General features: G+C 46.4%; 1 protein-coding gene across 1 annotated transcript in view; it reads right to left on the bottom strand.

The window, feature by feature from the left end:
- Lpar3 (lysophosphatidic acid receptor 3) overlaps positions 1-14,151 on the bottom strand; it is a 71,345-nt gene that overhangs the window by 45,309 nt on the left and 11,885 nt on the right. The window contains exon 2 of the mRNA XM_028876878.2: positions 3,769-4,525. Within this exon, the coding sequence (XP_028732711.1) occupies positions 3,769-4,504 (736 nt within the window). The 5' untranslated portion in view covers positions 4,505-4,525. The remainder of the gene's footprint in view (positions 1-3,768; positions 4,526-14,151) is intronic.

Here is a 14,151-nt window from a genome sequence, read left to right as displayed (position 1 = left end):
ACTGACTTTCTAATATTTCAAAAACACTTCTAAGAAACTTTGGGACTTAATCCCATTTAATGAGTGTTCCCTCATTAAATAAGAAGGTTTAGCATTTTTCATTGCAATACCTAAATCACATAATTATTAAAGATAACACTTTTAAGCTACTTATCTCACATTCTGAGAACTATCGACTATAATGATGGTAGACCCTAGAACTGCTGGTTTTCCTAACAGTCCGTCATTTGGGGGACATTTGTTTTAGACAACTGAATTCTCACATGAATAGGGCACCTGGAAGCTTCCCCTCTGGGATACTGGGAGATGCTCTTATGAAAATGGCTCTGTGTTTTAACACAGTTAATCCACGAACTCTGTGTTGGCTACTGCCCTGCAGGAGTCTGGTTCATTCATTGTTCCTGCATTTCTCTCTGTAACACACACACACACACACACACACACACACACACACACACACCTCTTCCTTTTCCTTTTCTTTGGCTACTTACATCTTGGAAAGAACTTAAAGACAATCTATTCAGTAATTTAATTTACCAAAAAGATGAAATAATGTGCTTTATAGATCACTCTATAGAAAACTTTCAAAACATTTGGGGTCAAACCCCAAATCTCTGTCATTAAAGAAATTGGAAGCTAGGCACTTAAGACATCACCTCCTAGCTCTTCAGTTTCATTTCCCTTTCCCAAACTTCCATCTTCCACCAAATCCCTCTGTCTCACCACCGGAGAACTTCCCCAGATCCTCAGCACCAAAGCGTCTCCTTGTCGCTAACCAATTCCCCAGTGCCGCTGCGTCTGAATCCCACGACTTCTCATCTTTCTTGGTGATTTCACTGTTTATTCTGGTTTTCCTCTTAGCCAACACCACACCTGTGGAAACCACACAGTCCTTTCCTTTAAACTCCTCCATTACTGGAGGAAAGCTCACATAGGACAGTTAAGCCCATGATGGTTGCTACTGCAAAGACCTGCGTTTTTTCCACGTGGGTAGGGAGGGACGAACAGAAGCCCCTTCTGCCTCTTCTGTTTGATATAGACAAATGTGCTGAGAGAGAAGGTAGTGTGTCTTGTAGATAAGTAATTTCTCAAGACATATGGCCAAGCAATAATTATCCCTACAAGCTGAGCAGGGATGTATCCCAGCTCATTGCCTTCAGTCTTGACTGAAGAATCAAGAGCTGTGCTCCAGGGGGAAATAACCATAAATGCAGGCCTGTCCTTCCAACGTGCTAAGGGGTCAAAGGACAAGGCTGGATGGAAACACACCAGCGAACCAACACAACACACATAGGCTCGGCAGTTAGCTTTGTTGGTAAAGTGCGTGCCTTGCACACTCGAGGACCCGAGTTTGAGGCACACACTCCATGTTAAAAGGCAGAGCGTGGTGGCACACACTTGTAACCCTAGTGCTCATGAGAAATAGGTGGATTCCTACCTAAGGCCTGCTGGTCAGCCACTTAGCCGACTCGGTGAGCACCAGGCCAGTGAGAAACCGTCACACAAAACAAAGCAGAGAGCACCTGAGGAATGTCATCTGAGGTTGACTTCTGACCACACACACACACACACACACACACAGAGAGAGAGAGAGAGAGAGACAGAGAGAGAGACAGAGACAGAGACAGAGGCAGACAGACAGACACACACACACAAAGAGAGAGAGAGACAGAGAGACAGACACACACACAGACACACATACAGACACACACACAGACATACAGATATATAGACAGAGACACACAGATACACACAGAGACAGACACACACAGAGAGAGACAGAGAGACAGACACACACACATACAGACACACACACACAGACATACCGATATATAGACAGAGACACACAGAGAAATACACAGAAAGAGAGACACAGACACACATACAGAGAGAGAGAGACAGACAGACAGACAGAGACAGACAGAGAGACACACAGATAAACACAAATACATAGACACAGACACACAGAAAGACACACACAGGACACAGACACACATTCTCTCTCTGTCTCTGTCTCTGTCTCTGTCTCTGCCTCTGTCTCTGCCTCTCTCTCTCTCTCTCTCTCTCTCTCTCGCTCTCTCTCGCTCTCTCTCTCTCTCTCAGTACAGACTATGACAGCACGTATGTACATTCTCGAGGCCTTAGCTCCACGACCAACAGGGAAATGATGTAGGGCACATTGCTTAGACCCTACACTTGGCCTCTTTCCCTGGTCATGGCAGGATAACTGAAGCAGCAGTCTCACAGAGCTGCTGCCGAGAGGATTGACTACGTCAACACTCATTAGAACCACCACCACCACCACCACCGCAGGGCAGCGCTCGGTGCGCTGGGCACTGTACAGATATGAATAAACAGGCCTTGGCTTTGAACCATGTTGCTCGGTGTCTGCTGACCCCCAAGTCCTAGAGACATTGTGATGGTTTCCATCCACACCACATACACTCTGTGTTTCCCAACATGGCCAAAATATTCCAAAATCTGTAAAACTTTTCTTTTCAGTGTGAACCACAGTTACACAGTTAGAACTTCTCTGTTCCTAAGTGTTTTGGATGAAGAAGCCTCCATCTAGACTCGCTTCCCTGGGTTGCCCTCTCTTGCCTCCAGGCTGCCTTAGTTTCCCAGGTACTTTCTGGGCCCCTCTGCTGACCGTTCCTCCCATGGAGGGGCTTCCCTCGATTCTCTTCTTCACCACACTCACATCCACTTTCGCGGTGAAGTGGGCAGGCGGCTTTAGACCATTTCCTCCTGCAGAGTCTCTCAAATGTCTATCAGCCCGGAACAAAAGCCCGAATCCCTGATTCAGGCCTCGTCCTGTGAGCGCAAGACCTACACTCTGCACGGATGTCTGAAAGGATCTTCAACTGAACGTGTCTGAATGCAAGCTCCTGACCCTCCCCGTAGCTCCTCCCCTTTCGTCTTCCTGATCTCGTTAATAATATGCCCCCCTTCCCCTGCTCCTCTCACCATCAACACACATTCTACCATTGCTCCACACACACCTCCTTTTTGAGGGAGGGCATCACTCTCTGCTCAGCTGGGATTGACCTCTATGCTGTCCTCCTGCCTCAGCCACCCAAGTACTAGGTTTATAGTCCTGAGCCTGGAAAGTCCCTTCAACATTGACAATCTGGCCATCACTCCGACGATGCTCTGGCTCCTGTGAACGCTCCCAAGTCCCAGAATGTCCCTTATGTTTCTGCTTCTGCACTTATCTCACTCAGTGTCCTCCTACAGCCGCAGGAGAGAGAGAGCCTAAAAGACAGACATGTCAATATTTGGTCCAAACCCTTCCAGTCACTCCTCACCTCACTCAGAAACACCAAAGTCCTTACAATTACATGGTCCTACCTAACCTGAGTGGGCCATCCTGTCCGACAGCTATCTGACCTCACGTCCTTCTACCTCTGCCCCCCACTCTTCATCTTCCGTCTGGTGACATGTCTCAGCTATCAGGCTGTCCCTTCCTTACTTTGCAGCTCTGCTCCAAAGCATGTGGTCCCTGACACGCCTTTGAAAATCACAGGCTACACCTGCGCGACATCTATTTTGCTTCCTTGCTACACTTTTTCAGTACAAGACTGATCTTCTAGGTTCTGCTGGTGTTGTTTGCCCTGTCAGAAGACTTATTTTCTCACTGCTATGAGAATTTAAGCTCTGTGAGTGGGAATTTGTCTTATCCCTTCACTGCCGCCTCCTGATCGCACAGTGGGCATCCCGTAGCGAATGGCAGCTTGGAGGGAATACTGGCTGTTTGGCTCCTCTTACCTAAGACAGTCATCACCGTCTTCATTAGCTTCATGGGAGCCCTCCGGCGGCTGATGGAGCCGCTCGTGTGTGGAGACAACACGTTGGTTTTCCTCTTGACGTACATGTAGATGCGCACATACACCACCACCATGATGAAGAAGGCCAAGAGGTTTGACACGGTCCAGAAAATGAGGTAACTCCTGCTGTAAATGGGGGCCAGGGAAGAGCAGGCAGAGATGTTGCAGATGCAATTCCAGCCCAGTGTGGGGACCGCCCCCATGAAGATGGCAATGGCCCACACCAACAGAATGAGCAGCGTCACCCTCTTTTTGGTCAAGTTGCTGTGGACCCGCATCCTCATGATTGACATGTGCCTTTCCACCGCAATAACCAGCAAGTTGGCCAGAGAGGCAGTCAGGCTTGCGTCCAGGAGCCCCTGTCGGAGAAACCAGCGGTTGACAGTCAAAGTTTTGGACACGGGGCCGGTGTTAAACATCAGAAATACGTAGGCGATTCCAGCAAAGAAGTCTGCGGCAGCTAAGTTCGCCAGCAGGTAGTAGAAGGGAAAGTGGAACTTCCTGTTTGTGATCACTGCTGCGATGACCAGGGAGTTAGAAAAGAAGATAAAGAGGCAGAAAAATGTCCCGACACACAGGACGATGACAAGCTTTGTCCCCGTCCACTCGTCGGCCGTGTCCGCGTTACTCTTGTTGTAAAAGAAGTCCATCCGCTTGTCGTAGTGACACTCATTCATCGTGGAGAAGAGCTGCACATCCTGGGAAGGAAGGAGAAGAAGACAGACGTCACTCAGTGACACCAGGACACCCCTCCTCCAGGAGACGCCTTTCAGTCTCCTGGGTCTCACTGTAAACGCCCCTGTGCCTGTACATTCCCTCCCGACTCCTACCGCAGTGCATCGCTGCATGCAAGTGGTTTCCCAGGGTGAGCTGGAAGTTCAGGAAGGGAGCGCCCATGCTTCCTTTATTCACACCAGGATCCAGAGGCTCTGCCTGCTCACGATGGGTAATCGAACAGCTGGCTAGTAAATGAATGGACGATCAAGGAGGCATCAATATGTCAAATGTGCTGTCCTACCATTTCTACTCTGCACCAGCGACAGCAACAACATAGCACAAATCATTAATGAGTGTTTTCTGCTGGTAGCATCCAGGCCATTTCTTATTCATGAGTTCTGCTCAGTAATCAAAAGCAGGCTTGTAATGCCAGGCATATTCTTGCCAAGATAATGCTATTGAATTACTCTTCCAGGGCCAAATGCCTTCTCCAAGAGATCACTTTCCACACCTCCAACTCCAATCTCGATCATTCTATCAGCATCATTTAGTTTCAGGCTGCAGTTACAATCACTTATTAAGCTTATGGTGTAGGGAGGGAGACTTTGGTCTCACACTGCTCCCTAACCTTCTTGTTCGCTTCTTCCTCATAGTCACCCATTCTAATGTTACCAATGTAAATATGTACGCTCGGTTTTCCATTCCAATCACTTCAAGTCGGTCACTTCCCAGGAGACTCTCCAACCCACGGGTGATTGAGGACAAGGTCTTTACAGGTGCCATTGACATGTAGGGTTTGTGCAGATATCCAACCCAATGCAAAAACTAGACTCACTTAGCAAGTGAAGGCAAGTCCTCAAGACTTGTGTGGAAGGGGACACTGAACTGTGGTATCAGGCTTGCAGGGATGACACTGGTCCCTCTCAATAGAAGACTGAGTATGACATTTCAAAAACCAATGGAGTTGAAGCCAAGATTCTAACTTGCGGTTGGAAGGGCTATCAAATCCCCCACGAAAAAACAAGGCTGGGGTTTATTTACTAAGCCACAGGCTCAGCAGACCTGAGAGCTGAGCTGTCTATCTTTTGGAATGAAGTCGGTGTAACAGGGAAAATATAGAAGAAATCCCAAATTTTGAAACTTCCTGTAGATTCTGGAATCTGATACCACACCAGAGTAGAGATTATCAGCCTAGACAATGATTTTAAGTAGTATAAAGCACAGTTCTATCTTAGTCTGCTTCTCAATTTATATTTTAATTGTATAATGATATCTTAAAGTAAATTAAATATTTGCTTTGTCATTGTGAGATAAAATGCTCACTTGATATACTTAAACAAATTTCGTAATTTTAACAGCTTTTTTACATCCTGTTACATGTCCTACTTAACTAACGCCTAGATTTGGACAGTGGGGTTTTTCCCAGTGTTTGACCTTTATAAGCAATTAATCTTTATATACACGGTCAACTATTGGAGTAATTCATGGTTTTCAGAATGAGGTAGAGGATATCACTGTGTCTGACGGTTTCTACAGATCATGTCAAAATGCTTGAAAGTGATTGTATTTCTAAGTCTACTAGCACCATAGGAAGGTGTGAAGAAAATATTAGTGGAATTCAATTAATTACTCGGAGAAAATTAAGTGTTCAACGATGCTAAAGTTATACACAGATTCAGGACAACCTGAGGAGCGCACTCTGTGAACGGTCTGCTGTGTCATCCCAGATCAGTCTGGACCTCACCGTGGAGGCAGCATCACTCTGCCTCATCGGTGGACTCCGCCCCATGAAAGACCGTTGGGGATTCGCTTCCGTCATTCCATCACTTTGAGGAGCTACAGCAAAGCTCCATTTGTAGATCAGACTCAGCCTTCCCCAGACACCAGTGACGGTGCCTCGATTGTAGATCTTGGACTTCCCAACTCCAGAATTGTAAGAAATCAACTGTGTACAGACCTAGTTCAAGTTACTTTGGTTCTAGCCACAGGAATTGGCCCAAATGCCACATGAGAACTTTTAATGATATAATTACACTGTTTTCTTTTGCTAATTAAAAATGATTTACAGATTTTGTTTTGTTATAAACTCTTGATAGTTAAGAAAAACATTTTTCTAATTTAAATGTAATATTACTCCTGAGTGATTTATTAGAAATATTATGTAGAATGTTAGAATTCAGATGTTGTTCTTATTTTGTTAAAGAGATGTTAGATTTTTAGTTTGGGTTGTTTCATTTGGTCAACTCCGTGATTGTGTGAGGCACTAAGTCCTTGATTATTGATACTTCAAAAATCTTCAAATTCTACTTTTCTTCCATAAGAATTAAGCTGTATATTCCTGAATTTTTTTTTTTTTTGAAAAATTGTTATTTTTCAAGGAGTCATTTTTGTCTTAAAAATGTTGAGCTGTCACAGGGAAACTATGATTAGCAAAATTTTCACTAAGCAGCTCTCTTCCCCTGCACAAGATTCTACATCTGGGAGAAACAGAATGGGAATAACACAGTTCATACCATGAATTAGTTTAAAGCAAAAAACCAAACAAACAAAAAACCAATATGGACGATCAAGCAGTAAGTGCAAATCATGCCATGAAGTTGTGTAGCCCTGGCTGTGCTGGAACTCATGCTGTAGAGCAGGTTGACTTCAAACTCAAAGATCCGCCTGCTTCTGCCTCCCAAGTGCTGGGATTAAAGTCGTGCGCCGCTGCCACCACCACCGGTGTTGAAAGACTTTTAAACAAGAGTTCATGGATTCTGTGTCCATTCTGTTTTCAATTGTACATCAATCGAAAAATCAGCTTATGGTTCAAAGGCAAAGCCTGGGAGACCTGCGTGTACTCAGCTGACCCACACCAGCTCAGCTCACTTGAGGGTTTCCCAGAGAACAAACTTTCGGTGATTTTTGTCTAAAAACTTCACACCCCCTAAGACTTTCCACACTGACAGCTGATGCAGCTGGATCCAGCCCTCACCAACTCGCCCATGAGACTTCCTGCCACCTCACCCTGTCTTCTACATTTGCTACCAGGCTTACTGATGGTTCCCAGGGCAGATATGTTACCGTAATTTCTAAGCTGGAAATCACCAAAAATCCTAGCCAGTTTATAACTAATGGCCAACTTAGCATTTCTTGACCTCTCTCAGCCCTTACAACATGATTCTGTGATTTCAAAGAAAAATTAATGTGCCATTTCACTCCTAGCCTCCAGTGTTCTCTGCAAGACACTGCTGAGCAATTCAACTTGCCGTCACTTTGGACGTGTGAGGGTCATGTTTCAGCACTTGTGCAGGTACCTTGTAGACCACTCAACGTCTAGGCTTTTCTTCCATGTTGATATAGAAACACTGGTGTCCAACTCCCACCCCAGACCATCCTGATCCAACAGAGCAGGGACCTGTCTAATATGCTCACCCTGACACTGGTGGATTTGATAAATGAACGAGTGACCTTTGCCCTCTGCTATGTCCCACTCCCCTAAAATGAAAAGTCCGGAGCTAAGCAGCTTTGCTGACTTACACAACAGCCACTAAGCAAAACCGGGGAGTTTCATCACTTATTAACTCCGTGTTCTCAGTGAGTTAATCTCTTTGCTCTAGTCTAATTTAATTACTAATATTAAGTGTGCACCCCGGGCCAAGTGCTAGACTAAGCATTTTACATGGATCACTTCATTTCATCTTCCCAACAATGATGTGCTGCCATTTTGCAGAAGAGGGAACACAGCGTCTGTAAAGGCCACAAGGCGGAGAGGGAGTTGACTCTATTTGGGTAGCTATTCCATAAACCCACACTGCGCTGTGCTTCCCCTCCTTAGGCAAAGCCAACACCAGGCAGAACTGTGAACTCTAGTGAGATGTTTGGTAATGGCCACATTCCTGAAAAACAGATGATTTGATCAAATCACGTTCAAAGACTGCCCCGCAGTATAAAACACAGATGGACACTCTGAACAGCCTTTGGTCCCTCATTCCTCTTTTAAAATAGCCTGAAGTGGGGTGGGGGAGACCTTCCTTTCCCCCTGAAAATGTTCAGTTTTTACAGTACATGTGAAGCAGTACAGTCACACTGACGTGCTAACTCTTAACTTCTCCCACATCTGGGCTGATGTTTGTGTTTATACGGAAGGTTTTAGAAGGTTTAGTAGTTCTGACCCAGACACAGGAGATGCTAACTAAACCTTGGAGTGATGACCACAACTTCGAACTCCAGTAATGTAAGACTTCATAAAACGGCGGTTTAGGAAGTCTATATGCAGAACCCAAATGAAAACCTGACGAGCAAAGCGTTCATTTACATCCTCCCCAACTTGTTTCTCTGAAGGAAAAAAGATAATCAGGCCACTTGGAATGTGGAAACAATTATGGAAATGAAGTCATCAGAAAACCACTCAAGGGGCCTTTATTTCCAGCTATGTCTTCAGAGACAAGTCGCTGCCTGGCTTTTCAGTGACCTGCCCCTCTTCCTGAAGGACACGGGTGCAGAGAAGAAGGGTGACGATGGCTGCTGTCTGTATTTTCTCTTGCTGTGGTCCACGAACGCAGAACCACCCTCTCCCAGCTGGAAACCTCATCTCGGTGGGAGTGGAAGCTCAGCGTAGTTGCTGACTCAGGAATGCCTGCGGAGGTTGTCAGGTTTGCTCACTTCACTGGGTTCAGTCAGTCATGTTCATGGCAAAGAAGGACAGCAGGCATGATTGAAAATCACCTATAATCCCTGGAGTTCACTTTAGCCATTGCCACCTAAGCCTCTGCACCTTCCATTCTGTCTCTACATCCACCTCTTTCCTCACGTACCCCCAGGACTCACATTTCTGCCTCATTCCTGCGCAAACATCACTCCATCAGACACCTCTTCCTCGGGCCCTCTAAGGGGAAACAGGCAACAGGCTGCCCTCGGGCCTTTCACCCTGCCCTGTGATTTGCAGCATTTCTCACCATCTGACAATCTAGCTAGGGTCCTGGAGGCTGCTCTCTCCAGCAAGAAGCTACATTTAGGAAGGCACGCATTTTGTGTTGTTATGACACACCCCTGGGCCCTGGAAGAATGCCCAACACACACATGGTCTCCGTAGATGCTTATTAAATACAAACTTAAGTGAAGAGCCCTAAGACACCCATGCCTCGTGACTCTAACCTTCTAACCATACTGACCCTTTCCACTTTCTTCCCCCACATCATGCTCTCTAATTTGAGTGTCACAACTCACTCATTTTCCTGGCTTAACTTGGCACCCGAGCCCGCCGGCAGAGGTGTGAGGATGGTGTCTGCTGCTCTTGAATGCGGCTTCACCAGAGCAGACAAGTTCTGGGTGGTCTGAGGAGCAATCCCACCGCAGAAGCTCCCTGCGAGTGTAGACCTCAGAGAGGAGGGTCCTGTTTGAACCTAACTTCAAAAGAGAAAGAGCCAGTTGTCAAAGCTGGACCCATCGAAGCCACACCACAAAGTCGGGTGGAATTGCAATCCAACATGCACCATGCACATCCAGGGCTGAGTTCTGAATAAAACAATCAGTCAGAATGAAGTGAAGGATCTCCCCAGCAGACAAATCCCTACTGAATCACACGATATTCTATTGTTAAGAAGGGAAGCTCAAGGTCCAGTGCTTGCAGCGCTACCTAGCGAGCTCCTTTCAATGACTTCCTGTCCAAATGCAGACACAGACATGGAGAAAGCCGTGACTCTTCAGTTGAGAAACTGAGCAAACGTCATTTCAGTCAGATGACCAAAGTCAGTGTCAGCAGTCTGAAGCCCCGTTGATCATCTAACTCCTGAAACCGTGTGTTAGAAATAACAATTTACTCCAAGGCCTTCTGAAGCAGCCCCACACTCTGCTCATCTTGTAAAACAAACAACAATGAAAAAAAAAAAACAGCAGAGAAATCTCAAGCAGAGAAGACCCTGTGCCACTGTCATAGCTAAGGGGCTTGACATCGGAACAGAGTGTGTGTGGTGATGTTGTGTTCCCCAATATGTTGTGCACACTAATAAACTTACCCGGGGTCAGAGAACAGAACAGCCACTAGATACAGAGGCCAGAAAATGGTGGCACACACGCCTTTAATCCTAACATTCCAAAGGCAGAGATCCATCTGGATCTCTGTGAGTTCAAAGCCACACTGGAAACAGCCAGGCATGGCAACTCACGCCTTTAATCCCAGGAAGTGATGGCAGGAAGCAGAAAGGTATATAAGGTGTGAGGACCAGGAACTAGAGCTGGTTAAGCTTTTAGGCTTTTGAGCAGCAGTTCAGCTGAGATCCATTCCGGATGAGGACTCAGAGGCTTCCAGTCTGAGGAAACAGGATCAGCTGAGAAATTGGTGAGGTGAGGTTAGCTGTGACTGGTTCTGTTTCTCTGACCTTTCAGTGTTCACCCCAATACCTAGCCCCGGGTTTGTTTTTACTTAATAAGACCACTTAGAAATTCATCTACAAGTGTATATCCTGAAGGCTGAGGAGAGCTGAATAAAACAAGCGTTTTAATAGTAACAACGTGTCTGTGTCAGCTCACTAATTACAGCAAATGTGCTGCATGGACTTGGATTTAACAATGGCAGCTACTGTGCAGGAGATACGAACCAGGACACTCACTGTGTGCTCCACTTTTCCACAAATTTAAATGGCACTATACCTAAATATTTTTAAAAATTAGAGACAAGGAGTAGGTACAAACTCCATTACATTTATGATAACTTCAAAACAAATTGGTAAAATAAACAGGGAAGTAGCGATTTGCTACAGCTTATACATAAGCCGATCTTGTTGGAAATGGGATAAGAGAAGCCATCGATAATCTTATATAAAGCTGGTGTGCATTTACTTCAGAGGTGCTTGCTTCATTATAGACATCCATCTTTTCTCCTCAGAAGGCTGAACACCTCACCTCTGTTATTCAGAATGAATCTTCAACTAGGGCCCCTGAAATCACTCAGATGCAGAGCCTGTGTTCCTCACCAGCAGCTCCCCGCCCCCACCCCGATATCTTCTGCACAGACAGTAAGGTTCCCAGGGAGGGGCCACACAGAGGACCAGCCAATGCTCACTTGGTGTGACTGGGGAAATCCCCAATAAAATGAGACACTGGAGCCAAAGGGAATGACTCAGTGAAGTGCTTGTAAGCATAGAGTTTGATTCCAGAACTCCTGTAGTAATAAAAATGTCAGGTGCAGTGGTACGCGCTTGTAATCCCAGTGCCGGGGAGGAGGAAGCAGGAAGATCCTTGGTACTCACCGGCCACCCAGCCTGGCTTAAGGGGTTAGCTCCAGGCTAATAAGAGACCTGTCTCCCCTAAGAGGTAGAGGACACTAAGGATGACACTGGCGTTTATCCTCTGGCCTTCACATGTGTGCCCCCTCCCCCACCTCCGCCCAGAAATTGACGTTCCCAAGTCATCACTAACTGGGAGATGGCGGTATTCAGGACAAACTGCAGGCCAGGCTTAGCAGAACAAATGGGTAATTGTGTTAGATCACATTGCGAAGCCCTTTAGGCAGGGAGGGCGGCAGGAGACAGGTCAGCAAGTTCACCTACCGCCATCTCTCCCTAGGGAGTGGGTGGACTTATAGCGTGTGGGGTACACCACAGCTTCTACCCTGGGACTTGTTTAATAAACAGCTGTAATCAAAGGCATTGTTTCCCGGATGTTCCTGAGGGCTGAAGACTGTCTTAAGCCCCTTGACTAAACAGGAAGGCAGCAGTGGAAACACAGTAGAGAGAGAATAACACACGGATTTTATGCGATCAACAAATTCCCTGACTTCGTTTATCCAAATGTAAAGTAAATCTTTAATTGTGTTTACTTCATTATAAAATTGTAATCCACGTCTAATTCACTAAGCTAAGGAGATACATTTTGACCTTTGACCCTCATCAAAAAATGCTAGTCAAAGGTTTAAAATTAGTATTATTTATATAGAAATTCCTATGACAATCTTTAGATCACTGTATAATCACATTTCAGCAGCTTTACTGCTCAAAGGAGTTGAGGATACAAACGTTAAAAGTGTAGATAGTCGTGTGGAAGGAAATACATTTGACCAAAGAAATCGTGTCTAAAAAAGGTATCTTGAAAAGTTTCACGTTGCTGCCTTGACACTCGGCAACAGGAAACCTTGCGGTCCAAACTTTTTGGTTGTTATCTAGCTGTACACCACATTCCTTCCTGTGGCCTGCCTCTAGTCCCCAGAAGGGTGCTTGGGAGTCCCTTACTCTGCAGGGCTTGTCCTAAACCGTCTCCCTCAGTGTCCAGGGGCAGGGCACTGGTGGACTGCGGAGACTGTTTCTTGCTCCTGCAGGGCATGCCCACCTGAGCTCACCCTCCGTCTCTGCACAGAAGGAAAATGTCACGGCCATGCCCTGCTGTGGGAGACAGCCCCGACTGGTGCTTCAGATCCCAGAGAAGGGCCTGGGAGTGAGCTCACCCCGACGGGGAAGCTCCCGCTCCGCATCCTTCTTGCATCCTTCCCAACTCGTGCCTGCCCTGGCAACAAGGCACCGGTTGGGCTGTAGGAGATGGAGGCAGGTGGCCATGCTGACTTCCTGCCACCTTCTTCCCAGGTTGCTGTGAGTGTGCTGGCTCCGTCACTACTGGGCAGCCCTCTCATGGGGTACCCTTGCCTTCTCCTTCCTCTTGGCTGGTGCCTGGGGAGGGAGCGTTAACTATCCCTTGCAGTTTCTGGGTCAGAGACGCCATATCATTTCTTGCCAGTTCCCAGGAGTTCATTCCCTGCCAATTGCCCCTTTGACTCCCATTGCCACTTTTCCTGTGCACACACGCATTTGGCAGCTGATGGACAACCTCAAGGGTCAGCCCCAGAAACACCATCTACCTCCTTTAAGGGGAGGTCTCTTCTTGGCCTGGAACTTACCAATTAAACTGGGATGGGTGGCCAGTCATTCCCAAGGGTCTCTTGTGTGGTGCTGGGCCAGTGCTTGGATTACAAGGACATGCCACTATGCACATTTTCACGTGGAGTCTTGGGGCAGAACTCAGATTCTTACGCTTGCAAGGCAAGCTCCTTTACCGACTGCACCATCTCCGCAGCCCAGAGTGTTGATTCTCCTACAGTGGCTTTTTAGTTTCTAGATCCAGACTCTCTTCAGCTGTGTGTCAAGAACTCCTTAGATACTACACAGTGTAATCATTTTCTGCCCATGTGTCTGCCTTTACCATCAGGTTGTGTTTTAGGACATGAACGTTATTTATGACCTTAATGCTCAGTACAGTGTCAAGTAGTAGATGTTCAACAAATGCTTAGTTGTGGTGTGTGTGTCTGCTGGTTTATTGGAGGAGAGAAGACGGAAGCCTAATGATTCTGTGGTGAATGATGCCTGAGCATCACATAATTAGAAGACATACAGGCCGTTATGTAAAAGATTGGCTGAGGAAGACACAGCACACTTGCTAAGGCCTTCAATATACCCTGCTAACTATTCACCTATTTAACCCCCATGTCTGAATTTGACATAAGCAGAGCTGGTGTCCTTATGCCTCCCACTTTTTAGAAATACAAACATAGAATCTGGTTGGTAATGGGCACATATTTTTTAATGCACTCAATCTGAAAAATTCCCAAGTCCTGTGTCTAGCCCTCCTTTCCTGGGCTGAA

The sequence above is a fragment of the Peromyscus leucopus genome, chromosome 6, assembly GCF_004664715.2.
Source record: "Peromyscus leucopus breed LL Stock chromosome 6, UCI_PerLeu_2.1, whole genome shotgun sequence".
NCBI classification, from domain to species: Eukaryota; Metazoa; Chordata; class Mammalia; order Rodentia; family Cricetidae; genus Peromyscus; species Peromyscus leucopus.
This window is presented reverse-complemented; position numbering and strand designations above follow the sequence as displayed.